General features: G+C 48.3%; 1 protein-coding gene across 1 annotated transcript in view; it reads right to left on the reverse strand.

The window, feature by feature from the left end:
* The window catches only part of LOC127580259 (histidine ammonia-lyase), a 60,926-nt gene that overhangs the window by 34,876 nt on the left and 4,036 nt on the right, over positions 1–22,014 (reverse strand). The window contains exons 3-4 of the mRNA XM_052033417.1: positions 10,394–10,533; positions 8,881–8,928 (exon numbers count right to left, since the gene is read on the reverse strand). Of these exons, the coding sequence (XP_051889377.1) occupies positions 8,881–8,928; positions 10,394–10,533 (188 nt within the window). The remainder of the gene's footprint in view (positions 1–8,880; positions 8,929–10,393; positions 10,534–22,014) is intronic.

A 22,014-nucleotide genomic window follows, 5' to 3' on the forward strand; every position in this document is an offset into this window, starting at 1 on the left:
ATCCAATACCAGAGGGCATGCATTTAAGGTGAGAGGGGGTAGGTTCAGAACAGACGTCAGGGGGACGTCTTTTACTCAGAGAGTTGTGGATACCTGGAATGCGTTGCCTGATAGGGTGGTGGAGGCAAATTCATTGGGGGCTTTTAAGAGGGGCTTGGATGGGCACATGAATGAGAGGAAAATGGAGGGATATGGGCGTTCTGCGAGTGGGAGGGATTAGCTACGTCGACACAACATTGTGGGCCGAAGGGCCTGTTCTGTGCTTTACTGTTCTATGTTCTAACTGCTTTTCCTTAAGCTCCATCTCCAGCATCTCCGTATCCTTAGCATAACATAGCAACCAGAGCAGTGTGAGCACAGAAGTGTGGTCGATCCAGGGCTGGATGTAGGTTTAGTGTAATTTCCCTCCTCCTGGTGTTTGGTTCGCTACTGTTCTGGCCTTGCTACCCTGGAGGACAACTCTTGGTGTTTGGTGTAGTTGTGCAGGAGACCCTGTCCCTCCCCTACCGCACCGGGAGTCCCTCCCCTATCGCACTGGGAGTCACCCCTCCCGTGTAATAACCCAGCTCCATGTACTCCCTGCCAACATGCGCTACCTTCACCTGTTGATTGTTTGACCTTTCTGCAAGCTTATTAATGTCCTCCTTTTCGACTCTCCCACCGTCTGGTATCCACTAATTTAAAATTTCTGTGAATCCCAGAATCTAAGCCATGAATGTAACTTGTGAAGAACAGACGTCCCAGGACTGACCCTTGTGGAGAACCAGCTTCCACCTTCTTTCACTGTAAACGGCTGGCTGCCTCTTCCTCCCACTCTCTGCTCTCAGTCCTGAAGCCAACCAGCCATCCTTTCTGCTCCTGGTCTCCCGACTCCATGTTCTCTGATGTTATTCATTAGTCTATCATGGGGCATCTTAACAGGAGGTCTTTTGAAAACCTGGATAAATTACATTTACTAGATTTACTACTCTCTGCAACCTCCACACAAAAATATAGGGTTAGTTAAGCAAGATTTTCCCTTTTGAAATCCATGCTATTTATACCTCTAATCTTCTCTTTACAGCGCCAGCGACTCGGGTTCAATTCCCGCTGCTGTCTGTAAGGAGTTTGCACGTTCTCCCCGTGTGTCTGCGTGGGTTTCCTCCGGGTGCTCCGGTTTCCTCCCACATTCCAAAGACGTATGGGTTAGGAAGCTGTGGGCATGCTATGTTGGCGCTGGACACTTGCGGGCTGCCCCCAGAGCACTCTATGCAAAAGATGCATTTCACTGAGTGTTTCGATGTTCATGTGACTAATAAAGAAATCTGATCTTCTATTCCATTATTTTCAGGATTTCGTTATTTTTCCAACAACCTGTGTTAAGTTGAACAGTCCGTAATTCTCTGGATATATTCCATCCCTATTCTTAAACATTGGCATCACGTTAGCCACCTGCCGGTCCGGCGGCCAATACCTTTTCCTAGTGAATTATTAAATATGTATAGTAATGCCTCTGTTACCTCCTCCCTAGATGCAACCGATCTGAACCAGAATCTTATCCTCTCTGAGTTTGATCTGTTTCTTTAATACATCTACTTTTTGCATTTTGGATACACTTACTTCATTTCTCACCTCACTGTCCCAATGGTCAGTCCACGTCCTCTATCTCCCTTCCAAATACAGCACAATAATTACCAATTTATTATTACAGTATATTATATTATTATAAATAATGTACAGCACCAACTGAACAGCTCTGCCACCTCCCACGACCACCTGTCTGTTCCTCAACAGTGCTTTTCCCATCCCAACATTACTTTTTACTGAGGTGTCCGTAAACTATCTTACAGTTCTGTCTTATGCTTCTTAATATTTTGATTTCTTTCTTACTTATTAGGATACCAAAGAAGTCCATTCAACCCTGGCCAGCTCCCAGCAGAGGAATCCCATCATCCCACCCCGGCAACTTGTACCATAATTTCCACTTTTCCTTAATTTTTGTTTTGTTTCTTTCCTAAACCCTTGCATACTCTCTTTTATTGTGCATTCCCCTGTTGCCCGTGCGCTGACTACCTGCATCTTTCCCCTTGGAGACTCTTGAGGGTTCAGTTTGTTCTTTTATTTTATTTCCTTCATGTAACTGCGCACTGCTGAGCTATTTTAATAATTTCCCATTGCAGTTCCATGCCGTTATTTGACAAAACAGTTGCCCGTTTTATTGACCCAAGTACTACTGCGGGACCTCAAAATCATCTTTTCTCCCATCTATTAACCTGGTTTCCTTCTGTTATCAAAACATATCATGTTATGGGCACCACTGGCCATCTGCTTTGGTTCACTCCCCATTACTTGATCCACGAGTGAATCCTCCCTCATTGGCTATCTATATTTTGAGTTAGGAAGGAGTCAGTACACACCGTAGGAAACCCATTCCCTTATCCCCCTTACCGGCCTCTTCCATCAGATTAATATCGGGGTCATTAAAATCCTCACCGTTATTAATCCATGTCTTTTTTAATTTAATTTCCCGGAGTCCTTCCTCCACCTTTATTCCACTGTTGGATATAGATATCTATTTATTAGTCACACGTACAGTACATCGAAACACACAGCGAAATGCGTCTTTTGCGTAGTGTTCTGGGGGGCAGCCCGCAAGTGTCGCCGCGCTTCCGGTGCCGACATAGCAATGCCCGCAACTTCCTAACCCGCACGTCTTTGGAACGTGGGAGGGAACCGGAGCACCCGGAGGAAACCCGCGCAGACACTGGGGGAGAACGTACAAACTCCTTTACAGACAGCGGCGGGAATTGAACCCGGGTCGCTGGCGCTGTAATAGCGTCACGCTAACCGCTACAACCTATAGGCTACACCCATTCATGCGATTGACCCTTTATCACCTTTCATCTCAATCCACATGGATCCTACTTAAAGTTGTGTGCCGTTTTCTATGGCCATTACACTATCCTTGACAAGCATTGCTCCTTCACCCCTTTTATGCCCTTTATCTTTCCTAAATGTATTGTATCCTGCAACCTTTAACATCTAACCTGATGTCCCCATAGCTACATTTGCCTCCGGCACTACTTTATTATTGGATCACTGCACAGAGGGATTTTAATCCTACTTCTCCCTACTTCATGGTCTTATTAGACTCCTTTCACTCCCGTGCTGTTAATGTCTTCCCTTCGTTTATTCTTTCCTCTGTTCCCTTTTCTCGTTTCGTTTAAGCCGGGAGGGAAGCTTAGACGTCGACCTGCATGTGTGAGTCACCGAGTTCTAGTGACTGGAAGCCAGATCAGTGGGGAAGGAGGGAGCAAGGGTCAGCTCCAAGGGGGAAAGGTCGCACGCGGAATCTACCGCAGGCGCTTGGGCGAGAAGGCCGGGGAAGCCCGACGGGCGTCACAATGAAATTCCTCATATATCTGTATTCAGGTCAGGTCGAGTTTATTGTCATGTGCACAAGTGCGGTGAGGTACGGGCACAATGAAAAACTTGCTTGCAGCAGCATCACAGGCACGGAGGTACAGACAACACACAGGACGTAAGTTATCACTAGGGAGAAAGACAATGCAGCCAGAGACTTCAGGGAGAGGGGTGGGGGGCAGTGAAATTCTAGACCATATTATCATTAATAAAAAGGAGTAGATATCAGATGCTTTAGCAGGCATAAAGGCGGATAAATCCCCAGGGCCTGATGAGGTGTAACCCAGGCCGCCGTGGGAGGCAAGGGAGGAGACTGCTGGGGCCCAGACACAGATGTTTAAATCCTTGCTGGCCACAGGTGAGGTATCAGATGACTGGAGGACGGCAACTGTGGTTTCTTTATTTACGAAGGGGAGAAAGGGATAAGCCAGGTAGTTACAGAACAGTCAGTCTTATGACAGCGGTAGGGAAATTATTGGTAGGAATTCTGAGGGACGGGGTTAATCTGCATTTGGAAAGGCAGGGACTGATCAAAGATGCATGACTTTTTTGTAAGGGGAAGATTCTACCTGACTAATTTTATTGAACGTCAGAGAGTTGTATTGATGCGGGCAGCACAACTGATGTGGTCTACATGATTTCAGTAAGGCCTTTGACAAGGTCTCAGGTCCAAAAGGTTGGGGTTGATGGGATCCAAGGCAAGTTGGATTCAAAACTGGCTTGGTGCCGAAACCCGGGAATGAACCAGGGACCAAAACTGGTTTGGTAAAAGAAGACAGGGTAACAGCGGAGGTTGTTTTGTGATTCAAAGCCTGTGACAACTGGTGTACCACAGGGATCAGTGCTGGGACCCTTCCAGTTTGTTGCATACTATAACGATTTAGATATGAATGTAGAGGATACAAGTTTGCAAATGATACGAAAATTGATGGTGTCGTCGACAGTCGGGAGGACAGCCGTGGGCTACGTTGGCTGGCAAGATGGTCAAAGCAATGGCAGATGGAATTTAATACTGTTTAGTACGAGGTGATGCACTCTGGGGGGACTACTGAAGCTGGGATGGACATAATAAATGGTAGGGCCACAGAGAGCACCGAGGAACAGAGAGACCTCAGTGTGCAAGTCCAGGGACCCCTGAAGGTGGCATAGAATACATGAGCAGGGAGGTTACGGTACAACTTTATAGAACATTGGCTGGGCCTCACCTGGAGCACTGTGATGATTCTGGCAGCCACACTGTAGGGATGTGACTGCACCGGAGAAGGGTTTCACCAGGAGGTCGCCTGGGGTTGAAACGTTTCAGTCATGAGGAGACTGGACAGGATGGGTCTGTTTTCAGTGGAAGGGAGGAGGCCGGAGGGTGGGGGACCTCAGAGAGGCGTGAGCAGAAAGAGGGTGAGAGAGTTGGAAATCTTCCTCGTAGCAGAGGTACGAGGTCAAGAGTCAAGAGTAAGAGGTGTAACGGGGATCTGAGGGAGAAGCTTTATCGCCCACAGGGTGGCTGGAACCTTTAACGCACTGCCTGAGGCGGGGGTGGAGGCAAAGACCCCCGAGCATTTGCGAAGCATTTCCATGAGCACATGAAATGACAAGGCATAGAGGGCGACAGACCGAGCGCTGGTGAGTGGGATTAGTATAGAAGGGCACGCGGTGGTTGGTATGGACATTGTGGGCCTCTCTCTGTGTCTCCATCGGCAACTCTGACAGAAACCCGCCAGCCGTCAAGGAGCATCAGTCTAGCGTGGGCCTTGGTGCAGAATTAGACCATAAGACAAAGGAGCAGAAGCCGGCCATTCGGCCCATCGAGTCTGCTCCGCCATTCTATCATGAGCAGAGCCATTCTCCCATTTAGCCCCACTCCCCCGCCTTCTCACCATCACCTTTGATGCCCTGGCTACTACTCAGACACCTATCAACCTCTGCCTTAAATACACCCAATAGTCTGCCTGTTTATTCCTTCTACCAAAGTGCATGACCATTACACTTTCCAACAATGTATTTCATTTGCCACTTCTTTGCCCGTTCTCCTAGTCTATCCAAGTCTCTCTGCAGACTCTCCATCTCCTCAACACTACCTGCCCCTCCATCTATCTTTGTATCATCCGCAAACTTAGCCACAAGGCCATTTATTTCATAATGGCATAAATTCACTACCCATCCCTTCCAGAAGGCAATGGCTTTTGCTGCAATATGGCACTGTCGATATTATAAATTCAGTTTTTTAATGTGCACTTTATGGTTGCTTTTCCTTTGATGCTGCAGCCAAGCAAATACTGCGATGGTTGGCAAGCGAGGGAGGGTGGAGTGGGGGGTTGTTAGTGAACAGGGGGCGGTGGGGGGGGGGGGGGGGGGGGGATTGGGTTATGGTGCATTCCTCAGAAAATCAGAACTATCATCGGCTTGGCCCTGGACGCTCTGGGGTCCCCCGAAAGCAAAGAAGACCCCCCCCCCACCCCCGAGATCAGGGAAAGTTGGAAACACCCAGTGGGTCAGTCAGCGCCCGTGGGGAGCGAAGCAGAGCCGATGTTTCAGGGCAAGGACTGGGAAGGTGAGTGGATTGGTTAAGTCCGAAGTTGGAGGGGAAGGAAGGAGACAACAGAAGGAATGTTTGTGACAGGGTGCAGACCAAGGTGGTCAACATGACGATTACTTTAAAGACCAACAGATGGAACAAAATGATAAGGCGACAATCTGAAACGTGACACACTGAAACAAGGATACGACCACTTCCGTGGGGGGGGGAAGAGGGAGTTAAGGTAAAGGGTCGTAACATGCCTGGTTGCAGACGATGCGCTGTTGTCAGGTTTACATCTTTAGTTATATCGGAGGCCTAAGGTTGGGAGTTCAAAGTGGGATTGGGTGGAGGAGCTCAGAGTCATCGCTGCAGACCGAATGCTGGTGTTCTGCTAAACTATCAACCTACGTTTGGTTTCACCAATGCAAAGGAGGCCACATTGTGAGCATTAAGTACAATACACTAAACTGGAAGAAGTGGTGTCGTTGACAGTGAGGATGGGTATCAGGATTTACAGAGGGATCTCGATCAGCTGGGGAAGTGGGCTGAGGAATGGCAAATGCAGTTTAATTCGGATAAGTACGAGTGGTTATGTTTTGAGAAGACAAATCAGGGCAGGACATTCACAGTGAATGGTAAGGCCCTGGGGAGTGTTGTAGAACAGAGGGACCTAGGTACACGGTTCCCTGAAAGTGGAGTCACAGGTAGACGGGGTGGTGAAGAAGGTTTTTGGCACACTGGCCTTTATCAGTCAGGGCACTGAGTATTATGTTGCAGTTGTACAAGTTGGTTGCAGTTGCAGTTGCAGTTGGTGAGGCCACATTTGGAATATCGTGTTCAGTTTTGGTCACCCTGCTATAAGAAGGATGCCATTAAGCTGGAAAGAGTGCAGAGGAGATTTATGAGGATGTTGCCGAGACTCGAGGGAGTGAGTTATGGAGGGAGGTTGAGCAGGTTTTGACTTTTATCAATGGAGCATAGAAGAATGAGGGGTGATCTTATCGAGGTGTATAAAATCATGAGGGGCATAGATCGGGTCAATGTGCACAGTTTTTTCCCAGGGTTGGGGAATCAAGAACTAGAGGACATAAGTTTAAGGTGAGAGGGGAGAGATTTAATAGAAACCTGAGGGGCAACTTTTTCACCCAGAGGGTGGTCAGTATGTGGAACGAGCTGCCAGAGAAAGTGGTTGAGGCAGGGATATTAACAACATTTAAAAGGTACTTGGATGAGATACATGGATAGGAAAGGATTAGAGGGATATGGGCCAAACATGGACAAATGGGAGTAGCTTAAATGAAAATCTTGGTCGGCATGGTCCAGTTGGGTCGAAGGGTCCCTTTCCGTGCCGTATGACTCTGTAAGTGCAAGTGAATTGGATTTGGATGGTGAGAGGGGAAGATGCGAGAGGGCAGGTTATCCCCCACTGGAGACACAAGAGATTCTGCAGATGCTGGAATCTGGAGCAACACACACAAAATGCTGGAGGATCTCAGCAGGTCAGGCAGCATCTATGGAGGGAAATGAACAGTTGACGTTTCGGGTCGAGACCCTGCATCAGGATTGCAAGAAAGAGGGTAGAATCCGGAATAAAAAGGTGGGGGGGAGGGGGAGGAGCACAAGCTGGCAGCTTGTACAATCTATCTGTTTATTTGCCTCCACAGATGCTGCCTGACCTGCTGAGCTCCTCCAGCATTTTGTGTGTGCTACCTCACTGGGAGAGTTTGTAGCAGGGCAAGGACGATGAGATCTACCAGTGCCAGAGGTTTAGTTACCTGGACACTCTTATTCAGCAGTACCCACACCAATAGACATTTCCCACCCTTGGTGCTTGCAGGGTTAAATTTCTCTGTTTATAACAGCAAGTAAATTGGGAAAATCTAACCCCCATTCACGGTGATTAGTGTAAAGTTTACTCTGTTAATGAATGCTAGGAAACTCCGTAAAATTTGCAGCAAGTGTATAGTCTGATTGAATGCTGGAGACAGACTCTAACCATTATTCAACAGACATTTGTGTTGCTTCAGCAGGACTGTGTTGAACTGATGTGAAGTGTTTAATACAGTGGTCAGTGATACATGTACCTCACAGAGTGCGCACACTTATAGTTCAGGACAGTGAAGTACTAATGTAAAGAGTATTGGGCTCCATAACCAAAGTTATTGGCTGTAAAGCAGCATGAACCAATGCCAGTTAGAACTTAAGAAATCCAGGAGTCGGCCATTTGGCCCGTCGAGCCTACTCCGCCATTCAATAAGATCATGGCTGATCTGGCCGTGGACACAGATCCACCGACCTGCCTTTTCCCCATAACCCTTAATTCCTCGACTATGCAAAAATCTAACTGTGTCTTAAATATATTTAACGAGGTAGCCTCCACTGCTTCCCTGGGCAGAGAATTCCACAGCTTCACTACTCTCTCGGAAAAGCAGTTTCTCCTCATCTCCGTCCTAAATCTACTCCCCCGAATCTTGAGGCCGTGTCCCCCCTAATTCTAGTCTCACCTACCAGTGGAAACAACCTTCCTGCCTCTACCTTATCTATTCCTTTCATAATTTTATATCTTTCTGCAAGACCCCCTCTCATTCTTATGCATTGCTCATAGTAACATATTTGTTACTGGATTAGAAGGTCATGAGTTTAAGTCTCAAAAAGCAGTAACACACACCATCCAGTTATTACTGCACTGTCGTTTGTTGGAGCTTATTGTGTATAAATTAGCTGCCGTGTTTTCCACCTCACCCTCCCCTCACTCCACCTTTCAAGTGGATCACTGCCTGTCAAGCACTTCGGTACGTCCTGAGTTTATGTGAAGTTCTACACGAATGCACAACAGCCGAGCACCAGCAGACAAGTCAGGCTGATGCCACACACACAGATACATAAACATCAGAAGTGAACCTTAATGAAAATGATGCAAATTGTAGTTTGATAGCAACAAGGAATAAAAAGTCTGCAGTTACCTCCTTTGGTTTCAATGAAACAGGTTTCAGTCCGTGTGCCTGTAAGACCTAGACAGAAGATCAGTCCTTATTGCAATTATCTGCAAACATCGCACTAAACAGAATCAACATTTAATGACAACAAGGAAATTATTGCAAGATATCTGCTCTTAAATGGAAACAAAAAGTGCTGGAAACATTCAGCAGGTCGGGCAGCCTCAGTGGAGAGAGAAGTGGAGAGAGTTCCTACTTCAGGACAAAGACCCGTCGTCTGTTCTGACAAAGATGAAGGACTAGAACAGGTGGAGAGTCTTCGACCTGAAGCATTAACTCATTTACTTCCCCACAGGTGCTGCCTGAGCTGCTGAGGGTTCCTTCCAGCATCTTCGGTTTTTATTTCAGATTTTCAGTATCTGCTGCATTTTGATGTGGACAAACAGCTTAAATCCACAACACACACAGGCCTCTAAGAAATGCAGCTTGTATTCAGATTGGGTACCTCTCCAGGAGGGGAAGTCCTTGCTTGCTTGGACTCGATGGAGTTCAGAAGGATGGGGGGGGGGGGGGGGGGGGGGGGGGGGGCGGAGGCAGGGAGATCTCACTGAAACCTACCGCATACTGAAAGGCCTAGATAGAGTGGGCATGGAGAGGATGTTTCCATCAGTGGGACAGTCTAGGATCCGAAGGCACAGCCTCAGAATAAAGGGACATCTCTTTAAAACCAAGATGAGGAGGAATTTCTTCAGCCAGAGGGCGGTGAATTCGTTGCCACAGAGGCCTGTGGAGGCCAAGTCATTGGGTGTATTTAAGGCAGAGATTGATAGGTTCTTAACTGGTAAATGGGGAGAATGGGGTCTAAAAAAAAATCAGTCATTATTGAATGGGGGAACGCACTCGATGGGCTGAATGGCCTAATTCTGCTCCCATAATCTTACAGTCTTATGGCTTAGGGCAATGACGTGGAGGGGCTTCATTTATTGCAGCCAAGCTCCACGCAGACAGTTGCCGAGGAACTCAGCCTGGGATGGCAGTGGCCAGTCTGGTGACCTGCTCAACTGGCTACCGGTCTCGCCCCTTGTCACCACTCAGGCCGGCAGACGCCGCTGCGGGTGTGTACTAGAGAAACAAAGGACTGCAGGTGCTGGAGTCTGGATGAAAAACACAACGATGCTGGAGGAACTCAGCAGGCCAGGCAGCATCCGTGGAGATGAAGAAGGGTCCTGACCCGATAAGTTGACCGCCTGCTTTTCTCCATGGATGCTGCCCGGCCTGCTGAGTTCCTCCAGCGTCATCGTGTTTTTCATCAAGAGGAGGTGTGTGGTGGGATCGGGGACATCTTGGAAGAGCAGGTGACAGGAGACTAAGCATTCACAGCTGGGTATCCAGGACAGATGGGAGATGTTGTCGGGGTTGGAAAAGATGCCGGCCAGTGAAGATTGCTCCGAGCCAACTAAGGTACAAGCGACTCTCGACGCACCGCCTTCTCAAACTTACTCCACCACTTGGAAGTAAAAAATAAAACTGAAAGACTCACATATTTAGCGTCGGCCCAGCCACTTTTTGGTGACCACATTTTCCCTTCGCCCATCAGTCCGAGGGCAAGGTGAGCCAGGGGAGCGAGATCCCCACTGGCCCCAACAGTTCCCTTCTCTGGGACGTAGGAGAGGCAGGAAGCTGCGGAGGGAGAAATATCTCTGGTTACCAACGTAATCGGTCGGTCACACTGGACACACTTACCCAATTACTTTTAAAGAGTGCATCTATTTCAACACCATATTTTTACTTAAAAGCTGTCACAGTAAATGATTCTAAAGTGGAACAGTAGCACAGTGGCAGGGCTAGTGGAGCCCCTGCCTCACAGCACCACAGAGACCCGGGTTCGATCCTGACCTCGGCTGCTGTCTGTGTGGAGTTTGCACGTTCTCCCTGTGACCGTATGGGTTTGCTCTGGGTGCTCCGGTTTCCTCCCACATCTCAATGATATGCGGTTTCCTACACTGATTGGCCCTAGTGTGTGGGGAGAGGTGGAATCTGGTATTGGTACATTATTGTCACTTGTACCGAGGTACAGAGAAAAACTTGTCTTGCACACCGATCGTTCAGGTCAATTCATTACACAGTGCAGCTATATTGAGTTAGTACAGAGTGCATTGATGTAGTACAGGTAAAAACAATAACAGTACAGAGTAAAGTATCACAGCTACAGAGAAAGTGCAGTGCAATAAGATGCAAAGTCACAACAAGGTGGATCGTGAGGTCAGAGTCCATCTCATCGTATAAGGGAACTGTTCAATAGTCTTATCACTGTGGGTTAGAAGCTGTCCTCGAGCCTGGTGGTACGTGCCCTCAGGCCCCTGTATCTTCTAGGGAGGGTTGACTGGAATATGGGATAAAATGGGATTAGCGTAAATGGGTGTTTGATGGTCGTGTGGACTCCCGGGTGAAGGGTTTGCTGCTGTGCGGTCAGACTCTAAAGGTCTAACTATGCAAGGTAATTTTCCGATGCGGACACAGTGCTTGGGGAACCCTCTAATGTACTGCAACGACTCAGTGTGTCTGAAATTAGCAGAACACACATAAGTAACTAACAGAAACGTTAGGGACTCTGCCTTATAGCCTCAGTAATGGAAGCTGATGTTCTAACACTCAGGTCACACCACACCACTCAGAATTAATACCCCAAAACAGAAACAATAAAAGGGGTTAGTGCTTCAATACTAAACATTAATTCAGTGTTAGTCGTTCCCCAACATTCAACGTTAACCTGAAATAACAGTCAAAGTACCCTGCATAAACCCAAACTCCTGGGCTTTAACACAGCAGTAAATCATAGCTACAGGAAGCAATGCTCAAACACTCAAAAAGTAACGTTACTTTGTACCTAACACCCAGGATCAACTCACGGTGATGGGGAATTTTGTGGCCCAATAAAAAAAGGCGTTGTGTCTGAGCCCACTGCCTTAACCACTGTGATGGGAGCTCTCCAGTCACTGGGCTGTGACTAGCAGTACTGCAGGGATCCAGTCAAAATCCCTGTCAGTGATTTGGCCGCGGGGACCAAATGTAACATTTCCAAGCGTGCTCTTGACTTGAAACTAAATAGAAATGTGAACGTTGATGAGAAGAAATCCCAACACACCTCAGCTTTAAATTACCGTGTAACAACGTTCCCTCAATTGAGACTTTCCCACAAGTGGAAGCATTTTAACATCTACCCCATCAAAGCTCCTTGGCACCCCTTATTCTAATTCCACAAAGAATACAGATCTTTTATTTTACAAAGCATTTCCTAGGGAAGGATATAGTTGCTACAGAGGGAGTGCAGTGAAGATTCACCAGACTGACTCCTGAGTTATGAGAAAAATAGGCTCAGCCTCTACACATTAGAGCTTCAAACAATGAGACAAGATATCTTTATTAGTCACACGTACATCAAAACGCACAGTGAAATGCATCTTCTGCGTAGGGTGTTCTGGGGGCAGCCCGCAAGTGTCACCACGCTTCCGGTGCCAACATAGCATGCCCACAACTTCCTAACCCGTACGTCTTTGGAATGTGAGAGGTAGCCTCATTGAAACATACAATATTCTTAAAAGGTGCCTGACAGGGTGGATATCGGGAGAACGTTTCTCCTGGCTGAGGAGTTTAGAACCGGGGGGGTCGGTCACAGAACAAGAGGTCTGCCGTTTAGGACTGGGCTGAGGGGGCTTTAGTGGGTTTGTGGCACCTTCTCAATGCCAGCCTTTGGTTGGGCAGTACCACGTTGCTGCCAGTCAGGCAGGTGCTTGGTGAGTATCTCCACTTTTTTAAAAAAGTTCAAATAAAGTGTGGGAATGAATTTGATTGCATTTGAAGGGGGTTCTTTCTAAATTAGAAGCACGGCAAGTGAGTTCAATCCTGTGTGTCGTGAAGTTTACAGCCTGTGGGGATTCTGAGGTGGTCGGGATGACTTTGCCTGCCGGAGATGCCTCCAGTTCGAGCACCGGGTAACACAGCTTGCGTCTGGGCTGGAGGAAACTGCAATGCATCCATGAGGCTGGGGGTTACGTGGAGAGCATGATCTTACGGGTGACCACCCCACAGCTTAAGGAAAGGCAGTCAGAGAAGGAATGGGTGACCACCAGGCAGAGGAAGGGAGGCAGGTAACCAGAGTCTCACTCCAGAAAAGTTTCGCCACGTTGGAGACTGGTGGGATTGAATGAATCTTGGCTAAAGCCAAGATCACAGCATCACGAGTGGCTCGGGATGGGGGGATGGGGGGCGGGGTAGAGGGAAGCCCAAGTCCGGGGGCATTGGTGGACGAAACTCAATAGTGAGGGGGAACAGACAGATGCTCCTGTGGTCATGGACATGATTCCAGGATGGAGCGTTGCCTCCCTGGTGCCAGGGTCAGGGATGTTACGGAACAGTTACAGGGCATACAAAAGGGGGAGGATAAACAGCCAGAGGTCGTGGTGCACGTCAGGACTATTTACACACTGGCGTGCTCGCAGGTTGGCCGACATCCAAGATACAGGAGTCACTCAAAGATGAAACAATGAGGGTTCGGGGCTAAAGTGTTCCCAAGGTCCCACGTGGAAACTGGTCCAAAAGAGGCTGTGGATCCAAAGCAAGTGGGCAAATTGGTATTGGTTTATTATTGTCACTGGTACCGTGAAAAACTTGTCTTACAAACCGTTCATACAGGTCAATTCATTACACAGTGTAGTTACATTGGATTAGTAGAGTGCATTGAGGTAGTACAGGTAAAAGCAATAACAGTACAGAGTAAAGTGTCACAGCTACAGAGAAAGTGCGGTGCAATAAGGTGCAGGGTCACAACAAGGTAGATCGTGAGGTCAGAGTCCACCTCATCGTATAAGGGAACCGTTCAATAGTCTTATCACAGCGGAATAGAAGCTGTCCTTGAGCCTGCTGGTCTGTGCCCTCAGGCTCCTGTATCTTCTACCTGATGGAAGAGGAGAGAAGAGAGAATGTCCCAAGTGGGTGGGGTCTTTGATTATGCCGGCTGCTGCACCAAGACAACGAGAGGTAAAGACAGAGTCCATGGAGGGGAGGTCTGTGCCCTCTAGTTCTAGACTCCCTTGCCCTGGGATAAAGACTCTGTCTGTCCTGTTGATGCCCCTCATCATTTTATAAACCTCGATAAGGTCACCCCTCAGCCTCCTACGTTCCAGTGGAAACAAACCCAGCCTCTCCTTATACCTACCACCCTCCATTCCAGGCAACGTCCTGGTGAATCGGCAGAGGTTGTGGGGGCAGATACATTAGGGACATTTAAGAGACTCTTAGATAGCCACATGAATGATAGAAAAATGGGGGGCTATGTGGGAGGGAAGGGTTAGATAGATCTTAGAGCAGGATAAAATGTCGGCACAACATTGTGGGCCGAAGGGCCTGTACTGTGCTGTAGTGTTCTATGAATCTCTTCTGCACTCTCTCTGTTGCTACCACATCCTTCCTACAGTATGGTGACCACAACTGTATATAATACTGTGATCTAACCAATGTTTTGTACAACTGCAACGTCCCAACTCTTATACTCAATGCCTCGGCCTAAGAAGGCAAGCATATCAAGTGACCTCTTCATCACCCTTTTCACCACGTCTAACGAGCTATGGACTTGCAGCAACACTCCTAACGTTACTCGATACGACCTGCCAGAACCTGACCTGCCAAAGTGGATTACCTCTGGATTAACCTCCATCTGCCACCACTTCATGCAACTATCCAGCTATCTGCGTCCCACTGTGCCCTTAGACAACCTTCTTCACTTGCCCAAGACTCCACCATTTTGTGTGTCATCTGCAAACATACTAACCAGACTACCTACATTCTCATCCAGGTCATTTATGTACATTGTAAACAACAAAGGACCTGGCATCAATCCCTGGGGCGCACCACTTGTTACAGACTTCCAGTCAGAAAAAAACACACATCCACCACGCTCCTCTACCCAGCATCAAGCCAACTATGGATCCAGTTTGCCTTAACTTTCTGGACCTGCCTAGCATGCGGGACCTTGTCAAAAGCCTTACTGAAGTCAGGTAAATCATGTCTACACTCTGCCTTCAACAACTCGGGCGGCACGGTAGTGTAGCGGTTAGCGTAACACCATTACAGCACCAGCGACCCCGGTTCAATTCCGGCCGCTGTCTGTAAGGAGTTTGTACGTTCTCCCCGTGCGTCTGCGTGGGTTTCCTCCGGGTGCTCCGGTTTCCTCCCGCATTCCAAAGACGTACAGTTTAGTAGGTTAATGTGGGTTTAAATGGGCAGCATGGGCTCATTGGGCCAGAAGGGCCTGTTACCGTGCTGTAAATAAAGTTTATTGAAGCTTTAACTTTTATTTACCTCGTCAAAAAAACTCAATCAGATTTGTGATACATGATTTCTCCAGCACAAAACCAGGCTGACTTCTCCTAATCAGCCCCTGCCTTTCCAAGTCAACATAAATCCTGTCCCTCAGTATCTTCTCCAACAATGTCCCTACCGCTGACCTAAGGCTCACCGGCCTGTAGTTCCCAGGCTTATCCCTACTGCCTTTTTCGAACAAGGGAACAACATTAGCGATCCTCCAGTCTTCTGGTACCTCTCCCGTGGCAAATGATGATGAAAAAACCTCCGTCAGCACGGTAAGCTTCCCCCTTGCTTCCCATAGCATCCTGAGATAGACCCTGTCAGGCCCTGGAGATATATCCACCTTAATGTGCTCCAATATCTCAAACACTTCTGCCTTCCTGACAGGGAAGGTTCCAGAATATCAGCGTACCCCTCCCTTAACTCTCCAGTCTCCATGTCCTTCTCTCCGGTCAATACCAATGAGAAGTATTAATTCAGGACCTCGCTCAAGTCCGCTGGCTCTAATTAACTCCCAAAGTTGGCCAGTTAAAGGTATTACCAGCATGTTTGGCATTTCATGCTTTTGGAAGATAAGATATCTTTATCAGTCACATGTACACCGAAACACACAGTGAAATGCATCTTTGCGTAGAGTGCTCTGGGGGCAGCCCGCAAGTGTCGCCACGCTTCCGGCGCCAAAATAGCATGCCCACAACTTCCTAACCTGTACACCTTTGGAATGTGGGAGGAAACCGGAGCAGCCGGAGGAAACCCACGCAGACACAGGGAGAACGTACAAACTCCATATAGACTGTGGCCGGATTTGAACCCGTGTCGCTGGCATTGTAAAGCATTACACTAACCACTACATTACTGCTTTTAACATCTATACATGTAATCACCTGCACACCAGAAGAGACAGTGTCCAAATTTGAAATCCATTTTCCCAGCGATACATTCACACTGGAATTACTCAGCTTCTGTTTACACAGGTACGTACATGGATTGACTTTACCCACATCAGCAGTAACAGAGGGGTTCATACAACCTGATTCTGTGCATCTCCCTACTAATGTGGCTGTAATTAGATTTATTCCAATTTGTTCTGGGTGGGCTTTGGATCAGATGTCACTGAAGTTTGTTTCAAATTCTCTCCGCAATGAGTTGACCCTCACAGTGCCTGCCCCAGTTGCTACGGGTCAGAGCCGGGGCTGTCCTAAGTGATGACATTATCAATGAGAGTTGGGGGCCACATGGCCTCCCCTGCTCCCGGTGGAGACCAGGGCAGAGGACATGTCTCTGAGAAGCTCCACCGGATCCTGCCAGGAGCCCCCACAGGCCTGGTGAGGGTTGGGGGACAGTGGCTGGTGTCTGTAACCATAAGGCGGGTCACTGGAGAATGCCGGCTCAGACTTTCTGGTTCAGTGTTTATTTTGGGAAATGTTGGGACACTGCCCTACCACTGTGGATTAAGGGAATATGAACATACAGTCCGAGGCTTTACATCCAGGTTTCAGAGCAGTGGGGCTTGGAGAAATGATGACCATGGTTACTGAAGGTGATCCCAGCACTGACAGTTCAACACTACCTCTCTTAACTGTGAGGCACTCCTTATTTTTACCCCCACGGACAGTTATACAGCAGCAACTCACTTTTAAGCTGGCCCTACTGGAGAGCGTCTCTGCCAAATTGACGGAGCAAGAAAGGCCAACACTGTGTCGATGACTCTGTTGGAGCAGGAACTCCCGTCTCCTGAGTGGAGATGCTGGTTGGTGAGGCACCAGTCCCCACTGCTATGTCCAGGGATTAACTCCCAACACTGTGGATGAACCCAAAATGAAGCAACGCCAATTCCCATGACCGCGGGTTAACACCGTGGCTTTCAGCTCCCAGATCAAACACTCTGGGTTGATGCAAGTGTCGGAGCATGAAGTCCCCTCAGTGTTACACCACTGACTGGCACTACTGTGCTTTGCAGCTTGTTCCTGACGACTAAATCCTTCCAATGCTGGAGAGTAAAGACTGTTCAGCATAACCTGTATGGTTCAATGCTGGATGATGAAGCAACAAGTCTTGTTACACGGTGTTAATGCTGCGTGTTGGACAATGACTGCCAATCCTGTGACTTTATACCAGATCTTGGACTATTACTATACGTTGCATCTCAGTTGAGCATTTATTCCAGTTACAGTACGGTGCTTTGTTACAACAGCCTGTGCACTGTATCCTGTTAGGAGCACTCAATTATATCACTATGTGTGTACAGAAGGGCAGAGTAGGGTTAGTGCATTGCCTCCAACTTCTGTGGGTAACACAGGTTCTGATACTGTGTGGTGAAGCAGTAACTCCCACCACGGTTAGCGTAGCGCTATTACAGCGCCATTACAGCGCCAGTGACCCGGGTTCAATTCTGGCCGCCGTCTGTAAAGAGCTTGTACTCGCTGGAGTTTAGGAAGGGTGAGGGCGGATCTCACTGAAACCTACCGAATATTGAAAGGCCTGGACAGAGCGGACGTGGAGAGGATGTTTCCAGTAGTGGGAGAGTCTAGGACCAGAGGGCACAGCCTCAGGATAGAAGGATGTCCTTCTCCCCATGTCTGTGTGGGTTTCCTCCGGGTGCTCCGGTTTCCTCCCGCATTCCAAAGACGTACGGGTTAGGAAGTTGTGGGCGTGCTATGTTGGCGCCAGAAGCGTGGCGACACTTGCAGGCTGCCCCCAGAACGCTCCACACAAAAGATGAATTTCACAGTGTGTTTCGATGTACATGTAACTAATAAAGACATCTTACAAGTGGTGCATGTTCCGAAACTGGGTACACAGGAGACTGCAGATGCTGGAATCTGGAGCCAGAAAACAAGATGCTGGAGGAACTCAGCGGGTCAGGCAGCATCTGTGGAGGGAGAGGGGACAGTCGACATTTCGGGTCGAGACCCTTCGTCTGGACTGACAGATAGATGGGAGAGGGCCGGTACAGGGGGGTGAGCGGAAGGGGTGGGGTAAGAGCTGGTGGGTGATGGGTGGGTCCCAGTGAGGAGGGGTAAATGGCAGATGGGGGAGGGAATAGGGCTGGGAGGTGATGGGTGGAGCCTGGAACCAAATAAGGGAGGTGGGGGGTGGGGGGGACCCAGTGGGAGGAGTGTGTGGGTGATGGCAGGTGGCGTGGGTGGAGGAGGGGAAAGGAAAAGAGCGAGGGGGGGGCTGGGGTAATTGTAGGAGGAACTGGGTAGATCAGGAGAGAGAAGACCATAAGACACAGGAGCAGAATTAGACCATTCGGCCCATCGAGTCTGCTCCGCCATTCGATCGTGGCTGATTTATTTTTCCCTCTCAACCCCACTCTCCTGCCTTCTCCCCGTGACCTTTGATGCCCTTACTACTCAGGAACCTATCAGCCTCCGCTTAAAATACACTCAGTGACTTGTCCTCCACAGCCGTCTGCGGCAGTAAATTCCACAGAGTCATCGCCTTCTGGCTGAAGAAATTCCTCCTCATCTCTGTTCTAAAGGGACGTCCTTCCATTCTGAGGCTGTGCCCTCTGGGAGACTCTCCCACTACTGGAAACATCCTCTCCACATCCACTCTATCCAGGCCTTTCAAATTCGGTAGGTTTCAATGAGATCCCCCCTCATCCTTCTAAACTGCAGCAAGTACAGGCCCAAATCCATCAGACGGTCCTCATACATGAACCCTTTCATCCCTTGGGTCATTCTCGTAAACCTCCTCTGGACCCTCTCGAATGTCAGCACATCCTTCCTTTGATATGGGGCCCAAAACTGCTCACAATACTCCAAATGTGGTCTGACCAACGCCTTATAAAGCCTCAGCATTACATCCTTGCTTTTATATTCTAGTCCTCTCGAGATAAATGTTAACATTGCATATACCTTCCTTACTACCGACTCAACCTGCAAGTTAACCTTTAGGGAATCCTGCACTTGGACTCCCAAGTCCCCTTGCACCTCCGATTTCTGAATTCTCTCCCCATTTAGAAAATAATCTCCGCCTTTATTCCTTCTACCAAGGTGCATGACCGTACACTTCTCTATGCTGTACTCCATCTGCCACTTCTTTGCCCATTCTCCCAACCTGTCCAAGTCCTTCTGCAGACTCCCTGCTTCCTCAACACTACCTGCCCCTCCACCTATCTTTGTGGCCAAACTTGGCCACAAAGCCATCAATTCCATCAACCAGATCACTTAACATGTAACCTGAAATGTAGCAGACCCAACACCGACCCCTTGGGAACACCACTAGTCACTGGCAGCCAACCAGAAGAGGGACAAATACTGGTGGTGTGGCAGGGTTAAACCCTGTGTTGATCCAATAAGTCTCATTAGTTCAGGTGTAATTTGCCTTACTTCATTCGAGGCATCAGGGTGTCTCTAACAAAGGCGGCATTTATGGCCCATCCCTCACTTCCCTGAAAAAGTGATGGCGAACCTGTCTGGTACAACCGAGAGGCTCGCTGGGTCTACCCAAGGAAACTACATTAGAACCATAGAACACTACAGCACAGAAAAACAGGCCATTCGGCCCTTCTAGTCTGTGCCGAAACATTATTCCGCTAGTCCCATTTACCTGCACTCAGTCCATAACCCTCCAGACCTCTCCCGTCCATGTATCTATCCAATTTATTCTTAAAACTCAAGAGTGAGCCCGCATTTACTACATCAGATGGCAGCCCGTTCCATACTCCCACCACTCTGAGTGAAGAAGTTCCCCCTAAACCTTTCCCCTTTCACCCTAAAGCCATGTCCTCTCGTACTTCTCTCTCCTAATCCAGGTGGAAAGAGCCCATTCGCATTAACTCTGTCTATACCCCTCATAATTCACCGGTCTGGAGCCACACACAGTCCAGGTCTAGTTAGGTCGACAGACTTCCTTCCCTGCAGGAACTTGGTGAAGCAGATGGATTTTACAATACTCTGCCTGTCTCACTGTCACTTTCTTTTTAACTGAACCCTTACTGAATTAGCAGGATTTAAATTGGAATTAGTATTGGTTTATTATTGTCACATGTACTGGGATAGTGAAAAGCCGAATTTTGCGTGCCATTCATACAGATCATACACAGAGGTAGAACAAAGGAAAAAGCAAAATCAGGATGCAGAATATAGTGCTAGATGCAGAGTATTTTAATTTTCTCACTGCTGTTTAGTAATTTTAATGTCTCTGAATCATTTGCCTATGGATTACTAGTCCAATAATGCACCCTGTACTAACTCAATGTAACTGCACTGTGTAATGAATTGACCTGTACGATCGGTACGCAAGACAAATTCTTCACTGTACCTCGGTACAAGTGACAATAATAAACCAATACCAGTAATAATACTAATATGGGGTGTTGCAATCCCAGCTCCTTGCACTGTCAACCACTATCATTTAAGGTTGATGCTGAGTTCAGCTCCAGCTGTGTTGCAAACCGTCTCCCGGCTCGAGGCTGAATTTCACAGCACAGCCTCCCAACGTCATGGGCCCACGCTGGGATGGACCTTCCAGCTGAGACTTCCCTGTGTCTCTCTGCACGAGTCCGAGTTTCCAGCACTCAGCCGTGGGGACAAGCCAGCAGGCGCACACCCCCGCTGCCTTCAGTACAGCACAGGTGCACAAGATCATGGGATCCACCAGGCACAAGAAGCTTCCTCCGGCTTCCCACTCTCAGGCAAGCTGAACAGGGGAAATGGGCTGCTGGGGGAGGGGGAAATGGAGCTTTCTCCGATTATTTGAAAATGTGGTGTGTGTGCTTTATTGAACATTTTAACTTTTTTTTAATAGTTCTTTTCACAGTATTTTTACTTTTTTTTTTGATGTATCCCAAATATCATTTGTTTGTCAAAGACATTCAGTTTCAATCACACAGAGAGGTTCAACAGTCAGGGAGACTGAGGTGGTGCCTCACCGGCTGTCAGAGCTGTTGTGTGAGAGCAGCCGACTGCCTGCACAGAGGCAGCCCCTGTGCTGTGCTGGGCTAGGCCAAGGGCTGGAAGCTGGTTCTCCATGGAAACTGCGCCAGGGCCACACCGGAGGAGACCAGGGCAGGAGGAGATGGGCCCTGCTGTGTTCTGGAGCACTTGCTACCATTACATTGGGATAATGCTGGATGCATCACCACCAATACTGTGCACCCAGCTGTGTTCTGCAATTCTAAAACCTGTGTACATTGGGGAACTAAACTCAATCAAGTGGCTGATACCACATCCCACTTAGAACGTAAATCTAACCCATCACTGGGCTTTGGGCCATTACTGTTCCATCAGGTGGGCGATGGTGCCGGACTAACACCGGGCGCCAGTCACGTCTGTCACTGTGACGAGTACTGTGTGTTGAAAACCTTCCTTCAGAATGAGTCCACCCCGTGTGCTGGAACTACCCCTTCAGTCTGGGTTAGTATCGAGTGTCGGAGCAGTTACTTCAACAGGTTAACCCTGGGGACTGAAGAACTAACTGTTGCTGAGTGTTTTGAGAACTTACTCTGGTTACCGTGGATGAAGGCAGGGGGTTAGAGTATCCCCTTTTATTATTGTGGGTAAAATCAGAATATTGAAGCACAAATTGCCATTACTGTGGGGATAATCCTCAGTGTTAAAGCACCAACCTTGTACCATGGGTGGACACTGAGATTTTAGAGGACTAACCCCCACTTGGTTTCATGTAACACTAAGTCACATCATTGTGGGTTAAGGATGGATGCTTGTGCACTAAATCCCATCCAAAGTTACACAGCTTCCTGTTACATTACTCTGGAGAACACTTGTCATAGAATCCAATAAACAGGATACTGGGGGTAAAGCACCATGTATTCTCCTCTACAAC

Source organism: Pristis pectinata, chromosome 19, assembly GCF_009764475.1.
Source record: "Pristis pectinata isolate sPriPec2 chromosome 19, sPriPec2.1.pri, whole genome shotgun sequence".
Lineage (NCBI taxonomy): Eukaryota > Metazoa > Chordata > Chondrichthyes > Rhinopristiformes > Pristidae > Pristis > Pristis pectinata.